Source organism: Brassica rapa, chromosome A01 (assembly GCF_000309985.2).
Source record: "Brassica rapa cultivar Chiifu-401-42 chromosome A01, CAAS_Brap_v3.01, whole genome shotgun sequence".
NCBI lineage: Eukaryota > Viridiplantae > Streptophyta > Magnoliopsida > Brassicales > Brassicaceae > Brassica > Brassica rapa.
Window position 1 is genome coordinate 3,658,872 of NC_024795.2, and position 23,519 is coordinate 3,682,390.

At 36.0% G+C, this 23,519-nt stretch overlaps 3 protein-coding genes across 6 annotated transcripts; 1 reads left to right on the forward strand and 2 right to left on the reverse strand.

Annotated features, from left to right (window-relative positions):
- Nucleotides 1-537: 537 nt before the first annotated feature.
- Nucleotides 538-8,019, reverse strand: LOC103852906. 2 transcript variants are annotated; one of them, XM_009129801.3, is made up of 9 exons: nucleotides 7,043-8,019; nucleotides 4,022-6,830; nucleotides 3,641-3,945; nucleotides 2,067-3,553; nucleotides 1,593-1,980; nucleotides 1,329-1,482; nucleotides 1,125-1,228; nucleotides 862-953; nucleotides 538-747 (listed from the first exon to the last, which is right to left on the reverse strand). In XM_009129801.3, exons 1-9 carry the CDS (start codon nucleotides 7,270-7,272, stop codon nucleotides 671-673), a joined length of 5,646 nt encoding a protein of 1,881 aa, XP_009128049.1. In that variant the 5' UTR covers nucleotides 7,273-8,019; the 3' UTR covers nucleotides 538-670. The 2 variants fall into 2 exon arrangements, with proteins under 2 accessions (XP_009128049.1, XP_033145669.1); XM_033289778.1 differs by lacking the exons at nucleotides 538-747; nucleotides 862-953; nucleotides 1,125-1,228 and having other exon boundaries at nucleotides 1,411-1,482; nucleotides 1,589-1,980.
- Nucleotides 8,020-8,262: 243 nt separating this feature from the next.
- LOC103852916 (protein ALTERED PHOSPHATE STARVATION RESPONSE 1) lies at nucleotides 8,263-11,474 on the reverse strand. 3 transcript variants are annotated; one of them, XM_009129820.3, is made up of 5 exons: nucleotides 11,361-11,474; nucleotides 9,930-10,894; nucleotides 9,532-9,719; nucleotides 9,238-9,461; nucleotides 8,263-9,164 (listed from the first exon to the last, which is right to left on the reverse strand). In XM_009129820.3, exons 2-5 carry the CDS (start codon nucleotides 10,828-10,830, stop codon nucleotides 8,486-8,488), a joined length of 1,992 nt encoding a protein of 663 aa, XP_009128068.1. In that variant the 5' UTR covers nucleotides 10,831-10,894; nucleotides 11,361-11,474; the 3' UTR covers nucleotides 8,263-8,485. The 3 variants fall into 3 exon arrangements, with proteins under 3 accessions (XP_009128068.1, XP_033145922.1, XP_009128059.1); XM_033290031.1 differs by lacking the exon at nucleotides 11,361-11,474 and having other exon boundaries at nucleotides 9,930-10,574; nucleotides 10,626-11,299; XM_009129811.3 differs by lacking the exon at nucleotides 11,361-11,474 and having other exon boundaries at nucleotides 9,930-11,299.
- A 1,885-nt stretch (nucleotides 11,475-13,359) lies between these two features.
- LOC103852931 (cadmium/zinc-transporting ATPase HMA3) lies at nucleotides 13,360-23,386 on the forward strand. Its single transcript, XM_009129829.2, has 9 exons — nucleotides 13,360-13,788; nucleotides 13,879-14,136; nucleotides 14,227-14,324; nucleotides 14,448-14,703; nucleotides 14,784-14,921; nucleotides 15,008-15,335; nucleotides 15,407-15,609; nucleotides 15,711-15,913; nucleotides 16,136-23,386. The coding sequence occupies exons 1-9, from the start codon at nucleotides 13,587-13,589 to the stop codon at nucleotides 16,724-16,726; spliced, it is 2,277 nt and encodes a 758-aa protein (XP_009128077.1). The 5' UTR covers nucleotides 13,360-13,586; the 3' UTR covers nucleotides 16,727-23,386.
- Nucleotides 23,387-23,519: the final 133 nt, after the last annotated feature.

The following is a 23,519-nucleotide window of genomic DNA, read 5'->3' on the forward strand; positions in this document are numbered from 1 at the left end:
GATCAGATTCTCTCATGCGATTCAGGATACTAAGTGCATCACCAATGACTTTCGCCGATAGACAAGATGAGACAAGAGCTTATTGAGTTCAGTTTTGTTAATTCTTTTACAAATTTTTGTTTCTTAGTCACTGGCAAATGCATTTTCGGTACATCATGCAAAGAAATTGAATTTTTAAGCATATGTTAAGGTTTTATTGTCTCTCAGGAAATGAATACATCAAACTAATATTTCTATTCAAAATAACAATTGATTAAATATCGAATGGATATGATTAGACTAAAAAAGACAATGATTTACAACGGCTGCGCATAAACCGGCCCAAAACAAAATATATTAGTCAACATCGCTGCTGCATAAACCGGCCCAAAATAAAATATATTAGTAAACATCGCCGTTGGCACCATTGAAACTGTATTTGAAGCGGCCGCAGAACTGCTGAGATTTGGTGGTGGTCTATATCTATCTAACAAATCATTACGCCACTTTTTCTTCCTTTTTTTGAAAAAATAGTAATATAATTTAAACTTACAAAACTGATGCGTAACTTCATTATCAATTATTATACTCTCAAAACAAAGAAAGTATAGTATTACCATCAACAAATTAGCAAATCCCATTAGTAACTTGCTACAATATTCCAAGAGTAAAAAAAGTAATTGTAATTTTTCTAAACCTTTCCCTCGTACTTGAAATTCAAATCGGATTCTTGTTTCAGAGCTGCTAGATAGTTCCTACAAGGACCTTCTGCAGAAGAGCAAAGAAAGACCATGAGACAACAAATTACGTTAAAAAAAACAATTTCTAAGAATTAGAACCTTAAGACACAATTATAAAAAGAAAAAGAAAAAAGGTACTTACCACCAAATACTGTATGGAGATACTGACGATCCTGATCAGAGCAAGAGTCTACGAGAGCATACACACCAGGCCTTAAAGCTTCATCTACCTCCCTGCAAAAGTTGCAAACTCATGTTTAAGTCCTATCTACTTATTTAGGTGGCATCCTATAACAGGACAAGAGCACCCATCTCAAACCATACTTTGAAGAAAACTGAACAAGATTCTAACGGCTTTCACGGAAAAGTGTAAAAAGAGAGATGCAAAAGGAAGAAGGCTATTACCTTTTGATACCCATTTTAAGAGGACCATATCCACAAGAAATCCATATGTAAGTTGACAAGAACTTGAAACAGTGATGTCCAAAGACTTCTTTCTGCTGTCTTAGCTGCAATTCAGTAGTTTTACAGGCAAATAAAACACTGGAAATACGTTGATACAGGTTTACATTCTCAAACCCAAAAGGCAGAACAGTGAGATGATTATACCTCTTCGTAGATCCTCCGAAGAAAACAAGCACATGTGATTCCCTCTTCCACTTCAAATGAAGCAAACTTACCCACTCTGTTCCCTGCTGTCTCCAGACAATGAAGAAGCGCAGAAGTAGATTCTAGTAGTGCAGCAATGGAGCGCTCAGTTTTTCTAGATATTTTGAAATGTCACGTAAAGAACAATATCAGAGGCAGTTCTAAGCTAGATGGTAAAATTTTAACAAGATTTTGTGTGTGTAGGCAAAAATAAATTCCACTTACTTGGGATGATGCTTAACAGATGTATATATTAGTCGGCAGCAAGCAGCATACATGCTCACAGAGAATTTCTGGTCTACTTGGAGATCTTGTTGCTGATCATCCTTGCGTAACAAATTCCCATAATCACGAAAGATTGCTCCAGGCATATGTATGGATTGGCTTATGTGCGATGGATTCATCTCAAACAATGCCTGTTTCCCTGCTATTCTTATCAAGACTTCCACACACATGAGAGTGACTGATCCAGCATCCGGAGATTTGGGACCCTGCTTGCCAACAACTGCATCTGTGCAGAAGATAAATGGACTCTGCATGTGAGACATGATACCGAACACTGCCGACACTAATCCCTGGATGCGTCCTTTAACCTCACTCAAACGATTGCGACCTACAAAACAATTTTACTCTAAGTTCACTGCTATAATTATTAACATCAAGTATACCAAAGACTGCCTATAGGAAAACATTTTTTACCTGTGGCATGCTCCAGAACTAGGTCCAGACAGTCGATACCAGCCGCAGCGGTTTCAGAGATTCTACCCCCATCTCTGTCTCCAGTCTGTATGCTATAGATAGCTGGGCACACTTCACACACTCCAACCAGTGCTCTTTGTATAGCTTCTAGTCCTGACTTTAAATGTGACTCTTCGGAGTTATGTAACAACACTTTAAATGACATTCTAAACCTCACTTTTAATTCCTCCAACCAATGTAATCTCTGATGAGACCGGCTTCTTTCTGATTCCACTTTCTTAGCATGGATTACGTTAGTACCAAACCCTGTCTCGTGAGACTCCAAGGTAGCCTCCTTCCCTTGTAGCGATATGCATTTCCCAATCACCTTCAGGTGCAACTCAATCGACTTCGAGTAGAGATGATCTCTGTTTGACATACGTTTATACAAGCACAAGTGGCTCCCTAACTCTTCTAGATACTTCGCTGCACCATCCAACCATATGAATGAGAACTCGAGAGGTAACTCGCTCGTGCCTGCTAATACAGACAGTAGATCAAATGAGATGTCTGTGAGAACAGGGATGAATGTGGGTGAGAATGTAATGCCCTTGATCTGGAGATTTAGATTTAATATTGCAGCAGAAGCAATTAACAGATGCCTGAGTGCTAACACGACTTCCGTAGAATCACCCTTCATTAAACTCTCAATAATATGTTTTTTCACATCGCTGCTACTCTCCACCATGTCACCAGAACTCTCGGTCCCATCAAGCAATCCAGTCCAGTTGAGACTGGTTCCAATTTCTTGCTGCGCATCAGCACTAAGAAACAGGTACTGTGCGAAAACCTCAAAAAAATTGCTAAGAACATGGATAATGCCAGAAAGCTTCGAGAATTCTTCTGATTTCCATTTCAGTTTCGCGTTCATATGACTCTTCTGCATATCTCTGTGACTCACTGTAGATGCTAACCCCCACAACAACCCACTAAGAGAAGAGAATATGGGTACTAACTCGTTCAGTATCAGTGTCTTACATTCAAAGACTGTTCTCCCATCTCTGAAGGTGGATCTTAAGGAATCTAGTAGAGTTTCTGCCTGTTCTGTCACGCTCTCAAATGCACGGTTTGCTTGTCTACTTCCCTCGGTTGAAATGAGTTGTCCATCAAACAGTGGTAGCGCCTTGCTAAACTGATCTCTACTTATGGTCATAAACATATACGATGTGTGATCCATCAACGCAAAGAGGGAGTCCCTTGATTTTCTTGTGAAATCACTCCTGACTCTCTCTTGACAAGTAACCACAGCTTGTGCTGATTTGAAAAGCCAAGAAGTCAACGATAGAATATCAGATAAAGGCAACTCGGTAGATCTTAGCACCTTGTCGCAAGAAACCATAGCAACGCTTTTCAAAGTTTTTCTGCAAGTGATGAACAGGCTGAAAAGGTTTTGCATATCACCCGGAGACAGCTTGTCCAAACATCTCAACATGCTAAAAACTATAAACCTACAAAGAGATATTAACAAAAGTATAATTCGTTAATATGATTGCCAACAAAATTAGGGATAACATATTCTATCTACTATTATTTACCTCTCAAGGTCGAGGAGAAAACTTGCATAAAGTTGGAGTGACTTCTTATTCATATACTCCTTGGGCATCACACATAAAAGATTTAGCAAATTTTTACAAGCTGTATACTTTCGATTGTCCAGCTGTGACACATGCCCCTCGAAATAGGCTTCCGACTGAAGCTTGGCCACTGAACTTTCAAGCAAGACTAACACCTCTGACCAATCTGATGGTGAATCTACTTCTTCGGTGAAGTCCTTGAACATTGCTTCTGTTGTCATTTTGAGTATGTGGGAAAAACTCGGCGCCAAAGACCTGCGAACAAACTGGTAGAAAAACTCAAATGAATATCTGGATACAGGAGCATAAAGAAACAAAGCAAAAAAAAGGAAGATGACTTACTTCATGCTCATACAATACTGAATCACAAAGAAGCCCTAACGAAGACTGTTCCAACCCTGTTTTCTTATTTTGAGTGCCTTTGTCTACACTATTCTCCAAGCCAAGATTTGACATAACGGAACTTCCTATTAGCTGAGACAGGAAGCTCTTCATATTCTTTTTTCCTGCATGGGGGCACCAAATATCAATATGCTGGCTAAGAACCCCCAAACGCACAGCAGGCAAACACTGATCAGTGTCATCTATCGTTTCAAAAGCTCCAACTTCAGAAAATCCTGGTATGATGGTGTTACCCAAAAGAAACTCAGTAAGCTCTTCTCCTTCAGACTTAAGTACTGAAACATGCTCCAGCACTGTACCATGCATCTGATGATCACTTATCTGCGACACATAATCAAGTGATTTTATATCTCTGTTTAAATCAACAAGTCTCTGAAGAGCCACTCCATATAATATATACACCAGCAAGGAGCAGTCCTCTGCACTGTCATCATTGAGGTAAACATCTGAAATTTGTTTAATAATGTCAACAATAGAAGCTGAAGGTTGGCAGATCCATGAAAAGTAGCCTTCATCATTCCAACTCTTCTTTTTCACCCAATCACTTCCGCGGCGAGCTGTAGCAGAGTCACCCATAATAACAGCCATCTCTTTCGACTTTTTCGGAGGCATAAGACAAATCAGTTGCCTAGATAAGCTTCGGGAAGACATGTAGATTCGCAAGAAGAAGATAATAAACAAGCGCGCAGACTTTCTGTAGGTCTCTCTATTCTTTTCAGTAATTATAATGTCCAAATCCTTTCCGGTGACAGCAGAAAGGAAATTTTCGATGCAATCTGAGCCGGAAGAAACCAGGTGAGTTAAGCAAGGACGGATGAGAATCACCAGAGAGTTCATGGACTCGGCGACACTGATACTGTTCCCGGTTTTGATAGTTAGCGAGTCCAGAATAAGTGAATAGATAGCAGACAAAGCTCCGGCCAAGAACGCTGCCACCTGTCCATCTTGTTCTCTAGCACTTGCTGAGCAACTAACTCTTATCCAATCTGAGGTTTCTGATACATCTGTAGTCAAGCTCTTGATGAAATCAGATGCTTGGCCTTCTGGTATAGCTTTAACAGCTCTATGTATAGCAAGCCTTAGATCTTGACATGACATGAGCTTCTCCACTGATTGTGCGCTTCTTTCTAACAGTGGAAGCTCTCTGATGTCGACCATCTCCACATTATCACCATCAGAAGGTATCATAAGCCTTACAGCTTTGCACATAGCAAATACAGCAACACTTACCTGACGGAGGTCACTGTATAAGTTTATCAACTGACATCCGAGACCAATCAACAATGAAGTCAACGAGCAGTCATCTTCTGCGTTCTCTGATGAAAAACTACTAAACCTCGTGAAAGAGAGAATGGTTAGCCACAAAGTAACTAAATCATTCTCAATAACTTCGTATTCAATTTGCAGCAAGTAGCCTATCGCAGTTATCAGCTCCTTGGCTAACAAAACATGCATCTTCGACCCTTCAGAATATGTGTGTTGTAATTGAGAAGCAACTGAAACTATTGTTGTGAAGATTTTCTTCAAGAAACAGAAGCAAGCTCCTTCAGATGCATCCTCTGTCTTTACGTATATCCTCTCGTGAGCAAAGTGGTAGAGTAAACCATTTGCGGACTTAATCAAACAACAGAAATCAGCTAACAGAGATGCAATGTCAGAGCTAGATTCAACATGTCCATCGATCTTTAGCAATATAGGTTCCATAAGATGCAGGAAGAAATCAAAAAGTGACTTCCGCGACTCCCAGCGGATGAAACTTGAGCTATGACTCTTTGCAGAAGACTCGTTATCATTTGTAGATGCGCCTTGCTGCTTTGAGGCCTTTGTAGCCAGCTGATTTGAGTCTCTTTGCTGTTTCATCACTCTGTTGATAAACAAACTAAACAATGACCCCATACAGCTCAGCTCCACCTCCTTCTTCATCACTAACATGTTCTCAAACTTGGTGAAAAAATGCCGATGATAGCTTTTCAAAACGGTTTTGCTCACATTCGATTCTGGCAAATACCTTTCCGCTCCGCCTAGGCCTAAGAACCCATCGATATGAGATGAATGAAACAGACCTAGAGATAGTATTTCCTGAATCAACTTCAACAAGGCCGTTTCCAAACCATAACCTTTGTCTTCCCTGGCTATCAATAAACCCAACACACTCAGTAAAGGCTCAACAAGCTTGTCCACGAAATCTTGAAACCCATTCTTCTTAGTCGGCTGAACCATAAACGTAGAGAACGGCTCAAGAACCAAGCAAGAGAATCTAAGCACAAACGCATCTTTGATATTCTCTGCAAGAACTCTATGAGTGAGGTTCAGAACAGGCTCCACAGCTGAGAACCACAAGTCGAAGTTATCATTGAAAAGCCCGCTTTTCGATGAAAACAACAACTCTACGCAGTCAACCACAGAGCTGAACGCTTCAAAGCCTTGACCATCTCCGATAGAAGATAGAAGATCTCCGGCGATAAACCCTATAGCCTTCAAAAGGTATCTTGACGAATTGATAGAGACGTGCAAGATTGACGACTGCTTCAGGCAGAACCTGAGGATGTTCCAGCATCTAAAGTCCAAACAAATCTCAGCCTTGACTTGAAAGTTTTGTTCTTTAGAGAAAAACAGTGACTGGATCCAGTCGCTTAGATACATAACCAGACGAGAGATCGTAACCGCTTGACATTCTTCATCATCCTCGTCGTCACTCCTCTTCTCTCCTGTATATGCTTCCACAAAACTGAAAGCCAACTCCATCTTCCTGCAAAAAAATCATATTCCCTTAACATCATTCAAAAATAGAATCTTTTGCTGTAATTTGAGAAATTGAAACAGGTAAAATCACATATCAGCTACAAATTCACAATCTTTCTTTTCTACTATTTGCATATGTTATTCAAAAGCCACAAACTTTCAACGAGCTAAGAGAGTAACATCGTCAAAGTATAAGCAGAGAAGCATTTAAAAACTCACTCTTTGTTGCTTAATTCATTGTTCTGCAACGAGAGTATAAGCTCAAGGTTCTTCCATGGACCCTCTTCGGAAACAATGCCCGAAGCTGTTTTCTTCTGATCAAAAGGTTTGGTTTTTACGACCTCTACCGGAACATCTACAAGCTGAGTTTGAGGGTTGTTCTTCTTTGTTTTCTTTGTCTTCTTCGACGGATTGGGTTTCTGCGGCGGAGTGGTATCCTTCCTTTTCATCTTCAAAAGTTCTAAGTTTAATGAACAGATGACGGTGACAGGGTCGAGGAGAAGAAGAGTGATTGTTAAAACCCTACCGGTGAGGTGACAAACAATCGACGGCGGCCTAAAACCCTCAAGCGAGCTCAACTTTATATTTCTCTTGCTTGTCCCGACAACGACAAGACAAAGTCCGGTCCAATATCAATAGTGACCGCCAAAGTCTAACCGATGACTAAACCGTAAAATGTTAACCGAATTTTTAAATGATTGGCGAAACAATAGTTTGGGCGTTGGAATCCAGCATTTTTAATATTAAAATTAAGATAGAAAATTAACCCAAGCTAATCTAACTGATTTCTTTTTTTGGTTAAAAATTTCTACACTTCTAGTTTGGATTAATCTGAAGAACATATCCGATTGCTGCTACTCAAGATTAGGAATGCACCATGTTAGTTACAAAAGAAGTTTATGTTTACAAGTTGATCCCAAAAGAGTTTACAGTTACAAATTATTTTGTATAAAGTTGTAAATGGCATTATGTTTTCACTAAATCTTAGAATTTATGCACATAAATAAACGGAACCAACTATAAATTAGTCTGTTGTTTATAAACTTTACATATGTGTCTTGTTTAGCAATTGTACCAGCTAGGAGCAAGGAACGTGGCTTTGTTTGGAATATGTAAGATTGGTTGTACGCCACGGATTGTTGCTAGCCTCGGTGGTGGCGTTGGCTGCGCAGAAGAGGTGAATCAAGCCGCTGATATCTTCAACAATAAACTCAAAAACCTAGTCGTAGATCTAAACAATCAACTTTCTAGAGGTAATGCTGAAGATTTTGCCTCTCTTTCTAGAGTTAAGTTCACTTGTAATTAATAATTATTCATTTTGTTTTGAAATTTTTTAGGGGTTACGGTTGGTGATAGGAGTTGCTGTACCGTTTGTCCTGACCAAACCAAATAGCGATTTTATAGTGGTTAGTCAACCATATAGTATACACTTTATCAACTACACAGAGCGAATAAAAATGATTGCAATATAGTTGACCAATAAGAGAAGACGATCAAGAGAGATAGTGACGACATGGATACTAACCCTATCCATCCATCTAAACCATCTTTTGATAGCAACTAACCTAAGATACTAAACTTCTAACCTAACCTAAAGGAAAAAAAAACAAATAAATGAATAAATGACATTGAGAACAGAAGAGTTTAGATCCCAGTTTGCTCCTAATGCTGCTGCTCTGACGTGGCCTCCTCTGGATGGTTAACGAGCTTGGAGTGTTCATCAGCCGAGCTGATTGCAAACTCAGCAAGTGAGCTCACTGCAACACACATCCCGTGGCAGAGTACTTTAACGGCAATCTCAGCCAGTTTCTCAGCATTCATCATCCTCTCCTCCTCTTCCTCCACCTTGTCAGCTTCAACAAGCTCCATGCTCCTCGAACCATCTCCCCCCTGAGACTGATCTTCTTCCCTAAGCTGCCTAGCAAAGATCGAACCCATCCCACAAGCAAAGAAATCGAGTTTATCCACCACAGGCTTCTCGTTCAACCCGTTGAGCAGCCTTGACCATCCAATGCACACTTCATAGATCGGGTGAGGACAAGTTGTTAGTCTCACTTTCTCCGGATCAGGGTCGCATCTGAAACATCTGAGCAACCAACCGGTTAAAGACAACACGTATGATCTCTGGGAAGTGATCCATGCTTGGAAGCAAACTCTCCAGTTTTGTAGCTGAGCCACTAGGTTTAAAGCAGACCTAGCTAGTCTCTGAGTGTTGATCTCAGGTAATGAACTCTGTTGTCTCTTCTTCAGATTGGTTGCAGCAAGTAATCGCTTGGCTTCGTCCAACGTTCGCTTCTGTATCTGGTGACACTCTGCCATCACTTTCCACATCCGAGCTAATCTGTAAAGAATCAGTGTTAATTAATTACTATGTGTTATGCGTGAGACACAAGAAAGATGGTTTTTGTCAATACCCTTGAAGAAGCTCAAGAAGCTGAGGAAGCAGTTCTTGGTCTCTTAAAGTCTCAATCCTTTCGGAGATAGACTCTATTGAGTGTATTGAGACATTCATCTGAGTGTGTAAGTCTCTCATTGTAGCTCTTGTCTTATCAACTGCGGAAGAGTTGTCTCCTTTCACATCATGGTTCCTTAGAGCCAAACATTTCTTCTCATATGCAATCCTTACACGTTCTCCAGACTGTCACAACATTCTAAGTCAGTCACCAACAGATAGAGAGAGAGAGAGTGAAGGGTTTGCAGTTTATTACCTTAACTTCATCATAGAGTTTCTTCTCCCACGCGTAAAGTCGGTCCAGTGTTGATTGATGGCTACCAGAAAGCATACAAGACTCTTCTGAAAACTCACTGCTGCTGCTTTCGGAGGTGATCAAGAATCTTGATGAGGAGGAAGAAGATCTTGATGAGAACAAAGATACTGGATTCAGCATTTTCATGGCTGCAATAGAGGAAAGATTCAGAATAACATCCTTTTTTGTATACAAATGTTCTAAAAATCAGTCTAAATGAAATGATTTTTCTAACCGATTTTATAAAAATTCAGTCTAGGCGCCCGTCTAAACAATAATCCCTCCATAAAACGCCTAACGATTTTTCGAACATTGTTTGTATATAATCAGAAAAGAAAGAAGATGCTATATAATCTTACCGCTGAGGTCACTATTAGAAGATATGTACTGAGCTCGACCAGCTTCAAGTAAACCTGAAACTTCATTAGCAGCATTACATATGATCTCAAACTGATCTTCAAGATCTTTGATAACTTCTCCCATGCTCGTTGGCCTACGAGTCAAGTACACAGTGAAGCCTTGTGTCTCTTCTCCTTTTGCGTCACCTCTTGTAACCACATTGTTTCCTTGTTCTTCTTGTTCTTGAGTTTCAACCTCACTAACATTGCCTTCTTGATCCGTGTTACAGTCTTCTGTAGCTTTCATGATGTTATGATGATCTTGAAACCACCTAGGAGATGATTCATCTTCTTCAAGATCAGGGATCCCTTCTTCCTCACGAACTCGCCTCACCTCATCCTCCATACCTCTCCGGTTATCAAAACCGTATCCGTAATAGTCCAGTGAAGAGAATGGATTCCAAAAGAAGTCCCATTGAGAGTTCTGTGGCGAAGGAGGTGGTCTATTAGGACTGTTGTTTATGTTCATCCCCAAGAAACTATCTGCTCCATAAGTCTCAACGTGGTAAGTCTCAGGTGATCTAGGAGGCTTTTCTTCAACCTGAACCGGTCTGGTTCCACTAGCCATCAAGCAACTGACTTCCAAATTTGACTCTACCTTGTTCTGAATCGCTTTTGAAGAGGGAGATAACTCGATGAAGCCGCTACTCATTCTCTTAACCGGACTAACAAACTCGTGTGGCTCATCTCCTTCAATGTATTCGCGGAGAGCTTCTGAAACCTTTCTTAGAGAGTGGATATAAGCAATGTGGGCAGAAGCAAAGCTTGTCCTGAGTTCTACTGCTTGTTTGATGAAACGCTTCCTGTCTCTGCAGATCTGAACAGCTTCATCCTCACCTAACTTTGAATTAGAGCATCCCATTTTGTTTACAACTTTAGCTTCAATTACAAAGCTCAAGACTTGTATATAAATTGTTGTTGGAAAACTGCACAACTAAGAACAAGACTGTCAGATTCTTACATGTAATAAAACGCTTGAAACAGCTAACAAAAGCAACATATCATTTAATTAAAGTGACAAAACGTTTCTACTATATTGTTTTTGTCTTTAAGTTGTGATTTTGTAAGTTATAACACACGGAGCAGAAACTACTCTCATTTGGTGAACTTTCCATGGAGATTTATTCATTGTCAATTTGTCAGACACAACATTTAATAAAAATGCCAACAAAGAAATCAAGAAAGAAGTCTTAAATTATTTTCTGAATCATGAGCTTTTTTAGGTGAAAGAAATAAATGTAAAGAAAATGAGTACAAAATCTAAAACTCTTTTACACATTTTGTTTACCCTTTTCCTTCACTGAGGGACCCAAATCAAAAAGATAAAAAAAAATAGATAAAAAATTTTGATTTTTTTTTGAAGGAGATAGAGAGAGAGAGAGAAGACAAAACCTTTCAGGTGTTACAGAAGAAGAAGCTGTGGAGCGTGAAGAAGGAGAGAGACGTTGAAGAAAACAACAACAACGGTCAAAATGTTGTTTGAGTAGGAGAGATGAAGTGAAGAAGATGACAGAAAAAATAAATATATATTTTTGGAAGATAAAAAGAGTGGAACACAGAAATAAAGAATACGACTTGTTATTATTATCCACCTCGGTTTTCACATTTATTTTCGATTTTGCCACTGTTCTTGCATTGGTTTATGGACTAATAATCTCCACTCTGAATGTGTTTTATGTTTTCTTATCATTTCTTGACAGCAGTCTCAATGAGTCAATGGAGTGTTTTTATTGTTTTGTTTTATTATAACTTAGCAGTACGTTTATTTAGTTTACATGGGCCCATTTATTTATTAATGGCGTTAGGACATGCAATGTTGTTTTATTCGTGTATGAAACTTTTACCAAAAGGCGTTATTACCACACACCATTCTTGTTTTATTTTTTTTTACTAGTATTTCATAAAACCTTGTTTAGGCGTTACAACAAACATGCAGCTTTTGTTTTTGTTTTACTAATTTATAAACATTATACATTTTTAACGGTTGATTGCTAATCAAATCAATGATGTGTCCCACTTTTATAAATAAAAATTATCTTAAAATTCTTATTCTTCATTTTAAAATAAATAAGATTGATTTGCTTGATTTGTGTAAAGGATTCCATATTTGTTTGGAAATGAATTATAAGCCAAAGAAAGGTGTTTGATTTGTTTCATGGAAAAAAATACGATCAGCATGTGAATTGTGTACACCCAAGAGTTCGTACTTTTGTAATTTCAGAGCATTAGAAATTACACTTAAGTTCTCCTACGAAGCTGCTGTTACGATCACAAGCCATCAAGGGCACAGTCCTAAACCTATTTGGAGCGTTACAAGAGTTATTTCTAGCCCAGTATGGCCCAATAAGAAATTCATTACGGTATCATAAGCATGGCAATTAACGGCTAACTGTCTACGGCTTCTCTCGCTCCACTCTATTTTCTCTTCTAAAATAGAATTTAAAATAAAAATATTCTAATATTACTCTATAATAGAGTAATCTATTTTTTTTACTTTATATATAGAATAATTTTTTTATTTTTTGTTCATCACTCTATTTTTTACTATAAAATAGAATACCATTAAAACAACATCTAACTCTATTTTAGAAGAAAAAATAGAGTTTACCTGGAGATGGTCTAAGATATATAAACTCTATGTTTTATTAAAAAAAAGATATAATTATTAAAATATAAATAATATTAGTATATTTTACTCTAAAACTACTAAAGATTAGATTAAACCTTTTTCTATATTTTTCTACAATACAAGTATTAATGAAATAGAAGCTAGAAGGAAAAACATTCAAGAAAATTAATTCAACGGGTAAATTTAGTTATGAGATATAATTGGAATATAATTAGCTATGAGATATACAAAACAATGTATGTCAAAAGATGTATAACACGATAAGCTAAGTTATGCCTCATAACATTTTATAGATTGAAAATATATATTGTAAACTGAAATTTTATTCGAAAAACCAGAATTTACCTAGAATATTAAAAATATCAATCACTCGTTTAAAAAATTTAATTCTCAACATCACAAGTTCCAAGATTTTATTGAAACTATGAAAAGTATTTATTTTCAAAACAAAACGAAGAAAAGTCTCATAATGTTTTAAACTTTATAGCTAAGAATCAAATAAAATTTGTAAAAAATAATATTGAAATACATATATTAGAATATTGTAAAGACCGATTTTAGTAATAGATAGTAATATCTAATTATATGTAACAATTTAAAAATAAACAAGATTAAATCCATTATTAAAAATCAATTATGGCAAGGTCCATACGGTAATATACTACATGTTGACACCCACTATATTATGAATTAATTAATATATTAATTTCCTTTGCCATTTTGCAAAATAAAATTAAACAAAAAATCGTGGACAAGAAAAATACCATATTTAGTTCACACAGCAATAATAATTATAAACATATATGTTTCCTTATATGTTGATTGAAAAATGCAAAAGTTTTTTTTTTGTAAAAGCTGAAAAATGCAAAAGTTACAATTAATAATATAAAACCATTAAAAAAAACAACTAATTTCCCTCCGACACAACTCTTTATAAGTTAAAAGTATCTCCTCGAGTATCTGTCCGAATACCTTTCACGCATCCCACGATGGCGGACGGTGAAGACACGACGAAGAAGAATCTACAGACAAGCTACTTCGACGTGGTCGGAATCTGCTGTTCAATGGAGGTTCCTCTTGTCGGAGACGTTCTCCGTCCACTTAACGGCGTCAAAGAATTCTCCGTCATCGTCCCTTCAAGAACCGTCATCGTAGTCCACGACAGCTTCTTGATATCTCCGCTTCAAATCGGTAAACAACCAAAAAAAAGCGATTTATTTTCTTCTTCTTCTGAATTGCATGGCATTGATTCTAACATATAACTTATGTGTTTCTTGACAGTGAAGGCACTGAATGAAGCAAGACTAGAGGCAAGCGTGAGGCCATATGGAGAGACAAGCTTCAAGAGTCAATGGCCAAGCCCTTTCGCATTGGTCTCTGGTGTATTACTTGCTCTCTCCTTCCTCAAATACTTCTATGGCCTGCTTGAGTGGTTCGCTGTCGTTGCCGTGGTGGCTGGAGTTTACCCTATTCTAGCTAAAGCTGTTGCTTCGGTCACAAGGTTCAGGCTTGACATCAATGCTCTCACTCTTATTGCTGGTAAAAGATCATTAGTTTAAGTTTGTCTTTTTAATAGGATGGCCTTATCTGACTGCAGGAGAGGTTACATCTAATTTTTGTTCTTGACAGTGATTGCAACGGTGTGTATGGAGGATTACACAGAAGCTGCCACAATTGTGTTTTTATTCTCGGTTGCAGATTGGCTAGAGTCAAGTGCTGCTCATAAGGTCAGTTTGTGTAGAGGTTTTAGCAATACAAAAAAAAAACAATTAGACCAATAGGATCATTATGAAGATGATTAGGTTTTCTTTTTCTTTTCATCATTGTTTTGAAGTAACTACTGTTTTCAGGCAAGCACAGTGATGTCATCTCTAATGAACTTAGCGCCAAGAAAAGCAGTGATAGTAGAAACTGGAATAGAAGTTGATGTAGATGAGGTTGGTTTAAACACTGTTGTTTCAGTCAAAGCTGGAGAAAGTATACCAATCGATGGAGTTGTGGTTGATGGAAGCTGTGATGTAGATGAGAAAACATTAACAGGAGAGTCCTTCCCTGTCTCCAAACAAAGAGACTCACCTGTGTTAGCTGCAACTATAAATCTTAATGGTACCAAGATATAACTCTTCTCTTAAGTTTTTAAAAGATCTTTGTAAGCTCAGTGACACAATTGTATTGTAATCTTGAAGGTTACATAAAGGTGAAAACAACAGTTCTAGCCAGAGACTGCGTGGTTGCGAAAATGACAAAACTCGTAGAAGAAGCACAGAAAAGCCAAACTAAAACTCAAAGGTTTATAGACAAATGTTCTCGCTACTACACTCCAGGTTAGTAATCATATACAATCTTCTTCCAACGTTTAAAACATAATGTGATGAGTTGTTGATCCCATTTTGCTTTGTGTTTTGTTCAGCGGTTGTTGTAGTAGCAGCATGTTTTGCTCTCATCCCGGTTTTATTAAAGGCTCAAAACCTCAGCCATTGGTTTCACTTAGCACTTGTAGTGCTAGTAAGCGGTTGTCCTTGTGGTCTCATCCTATCCACACCCGTTGCTACCTTTTGTGCTCTTACTAAGGCAGCCACATCAGGGTTTCTGATCAAAACCGGTGATTGTCTAGAAACTTTGGCAAAGATTAAGATTGCTGCTTTTGACAAAACAGGAACTATTACAAAAGCTGAGTTCACAGTCTCAGATTTTCAGTCTCTTTCTCACAATATCAATCTGCAACATTTGATTTACTGGTAAGTATCTATGTAGTTTTCTCACTGTAACTAAGCCTATGTGATGAAACTTTTGAGATGGTTTCATATAGGGTATCAAGCATTGAAAGCAAGTCAAGCCATCCAATGGCAGAGGCCCTTATTGACTACGCTAGATCAGTTTCTGTTGAGCCTAAGCCTGATATGGTTGAGAACTTTCAGAACTTTCCAGGAGAAGGTGTTTATGGGAGAATAGATGGTCAAGATATCTACATTGGTAACAAAAGAATTGCAAAGAGAGCTGGATGCTTAACAGGTCTCATAACTTTGCAACTGAAGCTATATTGAGTGTTGTTATATTGTTATTTTGTCTATCTAACTTTTGCATGATCTCTTCTTTGTGGATGCTGAATAAAGTTCCGGATAGTGAAGCTGATATGAAGGGAGGTAAAACCATCGGTTACATATACATTGGAGAAGAACTGACAGGAAGTTTCAGCCTTTTGGATGGTTGTCGGCATGGGGTCGCTCAAGCTCTCAAGGAGCTTAAGTTCTTAGGCATCACAACTGCAATGCTCACAGGAGATAACAGAGATGCAGCCATGTCTATTCAACAACAGGTGAAGTATCTAAACTAATCATTCACATGTCTCCGGTGTTTCAAAAATCGGTATAAGCGGCACCTAGGATTTAAAAAAAAAAATTGGTGTAGGTGTTCATAAATGGTCTAGGGCCGCCTAATCAATAATCTCCTATAAAACGACCCGCCTAGCTATTTCTTGAATATTGCATATGTTTTATTTCAAGAGTCATGTATAATCAAAACCTTATCATTATTACAGCTAGGGAATGCTTTGGATATAGCTCACACTGAACTTCTTCCACAAGACAAAGCAAGAATCATCGATGAGTTCAAGAGCCAAGGGCCTACAATGATGGTGGGAGATGGACTTAACGATGCACCAGCCTTAGCTAAAGCAGACATTGGCATTTCTATGGGGATCTCAGGGTCAGCACTTGCAACAGAGACAGGAGATATCATTCTTATGTCGAATGACTTGAGGAAGATACCTAAAGGGATGAGACTAGCGAGGAGATGTCATAAGAAAGTGATTGAGAATGTGGTTTTGTCTGTGAGCATAAAAGGAGCGATCATGGTGCTTGGTTTTGCAGGTTATCCTCTGATTTGGGCAGCTGTTCTTGCAGATGCAGGAACTTGTTTGCTTGTGATACTCAATAGTATGATGCTTCTACGTGATGAGCGTGAAGCTGTGTCTGCATGTTACCGTGCTTCTCCTTCGTCTTGTACTCCCTCGCTACTGAAGCTTGAAGAGGATCTAGAAGTGGGATTGTTGCAGAAGAGTGAGGAGACAAGTAACAAGAGTTGTTGCTCTGGTTGCTGTGGTGGCCCTAAGGGCACTCAACAAAAGTGATACTCGTCTTCTTATTTAGAACTAGAGGGGGTTGTCTATCTATGTAACTGGAAAAATCTTTTAAAAAACAAATAAATTTTAATTTTAAATAAAATAATAGAATAATCAACACTTCAAATATTAAATTGTATAAGTAAAATCATATACATGCATATTATATTATATATTTTCATATAACTAAATTACTATAAAATATTTTAATTAATCGATTTTTCTATTTATTCGGTTGTGGGTTTATAATTTAGAAGAAAAAAAAGGTTGTGGGTTTATATCAAACTATTTTCATGTCCTACGATTGGTATGATATAACCAACTTCTTTTTTGGGTTGAGTTCTATTCTACAGTAACATGCTATATGCCATTGTCTCCTCTGAAATCCGTTGCAACATTTTATTGTGAAAAAGGTTTAATCTGATGTTACTTAAAGGGTTAATTTTTACAAGATGGTAGTTTGATATAACTCAGATTCCGTCCAAAAACATTCGGAAAAAACATACAAGAAGTTTATGATAATAAAAGAAAACGAGCGATGCGTATATATAGTGAGTAGTGACCAATGGATATATCGATGGATCATATATATACAAGGAAGGACCCCTATCACAAATCATTGTGTCTTTGACGAGTGCTAAACCCCACATTAGTCTATTTGCTACAGTGAATGTCACATGAACGTTTGACTAATATGAATTGTCACCACCAATGAGAAGAATATTTACAAAAATTTGGGTCCCTTTTTAATTTAGTTGAGACTTTATCACATCGTTTTCTGAAATCAAATTCACCAATTTGAAGTCTATTACTCTCCCGGTTTGATAAATATACTTGTTGTTCAACTTGATAGACATTACGGTATCTTGCGTTTTACTACCATAACACTGAAATTGAATTATCATTGATTTTGGGATCGATCAACGTTGTCTTGAACTAGGTTTTTCAATCTAGTTACATCACCCAACACCCATGATCTTTGAGAATATCAAGCTGCGAATACTAACCGATAGACGATTTAATTTTATGTATATTTTAAACTTTAAATATTTCTAGGTCGATTAAATATTTTAATTTGGTCACTTAGGTTGTCTTCTTTTTAGTGGTAGTTATATATTTGGATTCGTTTTGCTGTCGTGTTAAAACAAAATGTTTTTACTCCAGATGTTATTATGGCATGTTGGTATTGATCCCAAACCGAATATTCCTCGTATATTCTTTATCTACAACATCATAAACAGTTTCTTTTGCAATCATCCAGAATCACACATTTTACTTTTTGCAACCCTATTTGCCAATACTATACTTTAGCACCCCTATTTTGATCACTTTTCTTCAACTGATGAAGGCCACTATAATTCTCATCACATATATTACTATCATTACATACTATTAGGTTTCAGCTCTAAGAATGGATTAATCGAGAACGTAAAGTGGAGCTTACGTATATCACACAAAAAGTTATGTATCGTATGATGATATATATGTAACTGGAGATATTAAAACTTTAAATTCCAAGGGTTAATCATGTACAAAAGTCTTACATGTGTAAAATAAATGCACTGTTATACTAAGAACTATGCATTGATGTTTACTTTTTTTTGACGAACTATGTTCCGTTCGATTAACTTTGATGATATATATGTAAAGAGAAAAAAAATTGGTTTTTCAGCTACAACTCTGAATGTTCCATTCCATCATCTAAAATCTTCAATATGTTGGTAAGACAATTTAGACGTTTCTCGATCAGTTTGGCCGACAACAGCCGAGATCACTGATACCACGACCCTTACCTTCGATCCTTACTAATGTGAGCTGCTGACGTATGCCCACTAATCTCTTTGTGTTCCATTATAATGACTTGTGCTGATTATACATTCGTGTTATGCTTTTATCTTTCTTGAGCCGCGGGCCCGCGGTTTATAAACAATATTTAATGTTTTAGGGTTATATGAGAAGATAAATCATACGAAAAGGATGATTAATGTCTATTCGAGAACAAGCAATGGATCATGAGAGTCTATCAAACATCCACAGATGTTTATGCTCTCATTGACTTACACAATCCTCAAACATTGAATGTACCAATTAAAATGAGATCATTGGAGAAAATTTTAATGAATGAGAATAAATGCAAAGATAATTTTTAATTTTCTTTTAAACCTATAATATTTATTTGATAAGTAAGACGTATCCAGACAGATCCAACTAGTGCATCACTAATACATATCTACCATTATTATAGTTCATATTTGCAAACTTAACTTTTCAAAAACTGTTTAACAAAAGAAAATGAGTAAGCTAAAGCTAAGAAAGCTGGTATCACTTCAATCTGAAATGGAGTTCTTACATCGTTTAGACGAAGACAAAAGAGATGTATAATTCAATTCTTATCAAATGATAAATATTTTGGGAACTTCATTCAAGGAACAAATTCACTGAATTATTTTGAAAATTCGCTAGCTAGCAGGTGTAACATGTCTTCTCTTCCCTAATATATGTCTCATATCAAAAAAAAATATTCGTAATTCATAGCAACAATATATGATTACTAATTTTACAAAATTTACATATATAAAAGTGAAGTTACTATTCTGGGAAAAAGTTCCGAAGATTCGGGAACTAATATTTTAATGTATCAGGTGGTAGAACAAATATAAGCTGAACAACTTATCGAAACACAAAAGAAGGATATATATCATTGCAGCTCACATTTCAACGATATTCCCTTTCCACTAGACTATGCTTTATAGGTCTCTTGTTTATAATATCTATTTATTGTTTGGCGTATTTACACTGCCTTTTACTTTGATGTATAATTTTTAATAAAAGGAAGGAAAGAAAGTTGTTTTGTTTTGAAACATTGGTAGATTCCTCCACTACTTGAAAGCCTTTTGGAAAAGATAGTGGAGGTGTGCTGCTTAAATTATTTATGGCCTCTTTCTAGGCAAATAATAATCTAGTTTTTATGATCACAAAGGGTCGCGTATGTAAACTTTCAAATATAAAATACAAATGTGTTATACCAAAAAATTAGAATTTTAATTTGAAAAGAGACTAAGCTTGTGACGATAAGGAAGGGAAAAAGACTGGTCATCTTCGGTGGTTCGATGGTAGAAGCCTAGAAGGTACTAATTACGTTGTAAAATTAGGATGCTCCAACCTTTTTACATGTCCGGTTCTATAAACTTTTGTTTGAAGTTTCGTCTTTAGATTCTATCGTTTTTGACATTAACATTAAAACTATTGTATGTGAAATTGCATATATGTGTTACTCTCTATGGATTGAATGGAAACATGTAACATTATAATATAAAAGATATTACCATTAAACTTTTTATTGGGAGTACTCCCGAGTTAAATGTATTCAATAGTAATGCGGAATTGGTCCACCAAAAAGACATCACTTTCTAAGAATAGAGTCGAAAACATAATTTGTTTTTAGAGTCCTTATGAAAGAATTAATTATATACAGTTAAGTGTGCTTAACTTAGAATTTTCTTTCATGATTAGTGGATAGATATTGAGAAGTACGTGTTAGCACTTGGCAACGAGAAAACATTTAAAAAACATGTATTCATTTGTACAAAACGAGTTTAGATACAAATTGAGCATACACCTATACAAACTTGTCATATTAGACCACTAATCGCTTAAAACTCCAATATTAGAAGTTTAAAACTCTTCATAATTACTGATGAGGAGTAGATAAAAAATCGTAGCAATAGTTTATAGTCATGTGCATATATAGTTATCTATGATCTAAGAATATGTTACATACTTACATTCGTGGTTAAGGTGTTTATCTTCATTTTCAAGAATATATGTGAACGTATTACGTATGCGCAAGTCTATTTTAATAGACAAAACACTGAAAGAAACATATTTTACTCTTAACGCATTTTAAAACCATATAGTAAAAGTATAGACGTTTTAAAAGAAAAAAATACTTGATTTTTTTACATATCTAAAAAGTTGTATATTTGGCTTCATAACTTATATATATATACTAAAAATTGAGGAGAATTACCAAAAATCTCTAGAGAGAAAGTAGACAAATTGAATCACTTGGGAAAATAATGGACAACACAAAAAGATATTGTCGACTCGACTATACTGCAAGTCGATCGCAAATAATTGCAATAAAAGCCAATAATAGAAGATTTGGTGGGAAATGCCTCACTTTAACTCTCACAAAATTGTTTGTCTTAAATATATTGAAAACTCAATCCATTTATAAAAGATTCTGATAATTATGATGATGACTATCTTCATAATCATATATATTGACGACTGCAACGATGATGCGAACAGTAAAATTGTTATTGTAACCATTCTGAAGTTGTGGCTTCTATCTTATCTGCTAACTATTAATTACATGTTTATCTCGTCTATTTTTATCTGTTTGCCGAACCAAAACATTTTTGGTAGATGCAATGCTATGCGATGCGATCTGCTTATGTATTTCATAGTCTTGGGGGTTAGAGAGATTATAGTGTGAGTCAGCTATATCATATCCATAATTAAGTCATCTAATTCTAAGAATTGATATTAATAAATACAATTGTAAAAAGTAATCTCTCTTAGCTAGGAGTCATGGCCTAAAAGGAACAATCACTTTTTACATCAACAAAAGAGGTTATGTGGCCCAACGTCTTCGGTTTGACTCTGGTCTGGTACAATGGAAGTGGTGGTTTTAACTAACACTTGTTCTATAATACAAATTCATTGATGTGAGAATTAGAGATTTAGTGAGAGTTTAGGTTAAGAACATGAAGAACAGATGAAGATCAAGAGAGAGAATAGAAGGATTTGTGAGAGAGAGTTTATGAAAGAGAAAATGATATTTCTTTTAATTTTGACAGCGGTGGCTGCAAGAGATTATAAGTAGGTCTATCGGGCAACCAAAAACAAAATTGGCTTACTAAAAAAGCTAAAATATAAGTAAATATCAGAGTTACTGTTTGTCGAGTTACTATTTATTTTAACAATATCCTTCTACCGTTATTCTCTTGAAGTCTCAAACTCTCTTGAAATCTTTTGAATTTTCTTGAATTTTTTTGAACTCTATTCTCTTGTTATTTATCATTTCGTGTCAACAATTGATGCCGCTAATTCTAGAACGTGTGTACGAGTGTTAAGGATGTGAGTATTGCGGCTACATGCATCTGTAATAGTTACGTTGGTTTGGTCTTGCTATAAAGAAACTCAATCTCTAAGTAGCCTTGGACGAACTTGAATAAATAACATCAAGATTTCATGAACAGAATGTCTGAGTAAGGTGACTAGAAAGCTCTGCTGGGAAACGTTATATATGTCCACTGTGATAAGAGTTGAATATAATGAACCAGTAGACTCAAGTTTGGTGAGATAACATATGTTAAACCTACGACATTAAAGGACATAACATAAAGCCAATTGCATGTGGAAAACTCAACTGATGCACGCTAAACTTCAAGCAAATACTCACAATCGAATTGCAGTAAATATAATTTTCACTATATTTAGTACTATATATAATTTACAAGGATGTAAATTAAAGGTTAATAAAATATACTTTTCTAGTTTCCTACAACTTCAAATCTTACATTTTGATTTATAACTATCTGGATGAAAAAAAACTAATCTTAAACTATTTCTATGAGGATACATTAACCAATATTTGTAGTTTATCTATGAACTTTTTTTTCTAATAACTTCACATTTAAATTGTATTTTCTTTTAGAGCATTCTTTTGCGGCAAGCACTGCCGCAAAAGTGCAGATTTGGTCGAGCTTCAGAATAATGGGTTTTGGTTGATGTGTCTACTTTACTTTGTCATAGTTAGTTTGAGTTTGTGTTTAGGAATTTATTTCGGTTTTCTGTTTTTTTTTTTCTGTAATTCTGACAAAAATAGAAAAAATGTAATAATATTTTTATATTTTTACCAAAAAAATAATAATAATGTAAAAAAAAAGACAAAAGAATCATGGAAATGAGGAATCACACCTGGATTTCCACTCTGTAACATTGTACTTTGGATTCTCCACTATAATTCGTAGAACACCTTTGCTCTCGTGTCTCTGCCTGACCAGATTAAAACTATCTTCCCCAAACAAACTCTATCGTTCTTTTCAAAAGAAAAAAAAAACTCTATTGTTACATTTTATCTATTTTTAATATATAAAAGGGCTTAACAAAAATAATTCTAGGCATATCGTATAACTTACGCCTACATTCGTAACGTATCGAGAACACGTTCTATTCTATCCGTTTTATCCAATTCAAACGTTTCTTTACCACCCACGTATTCTAATCATTTATAAATTGTTTATGAGACTTTCATTCCCATACAAGCCAGACTTTCATTCCCATACAAGCCTATCCTCTCCCAATCTCAAGTGTTTTATTAAAGTTAAATTACATATTTTAGAAATGTTTATATAGAAAATATTTGAAACATATAGTATTTGACTTTGTAGTCTCTAAAATGATGTAATTGAAATTTTTGGTATCAATAAATTATCGTTCATGTGGTCAAAAAGTTGCACAATATATTACTACTGCCAACCAATTATTTAAATCTGAATTACTGTTAGTTTTTTTTGGGGGGGGGGGGGGGGGGGGGGGGGGTGGGGGTTGGGAATATACGACACTACAAGTTGAAATCGTTAAATGTTTTACCAAAATGAACCATAAATCAAAGCTACAGATCTCCACCAATATTTTTATTCCAGAGAATAAAATCGAATTTCACTTTTCTACTATACATTAAAAAGATAAATTATAAAATTACAAAATTAATTGGAACATTTGAGATTTG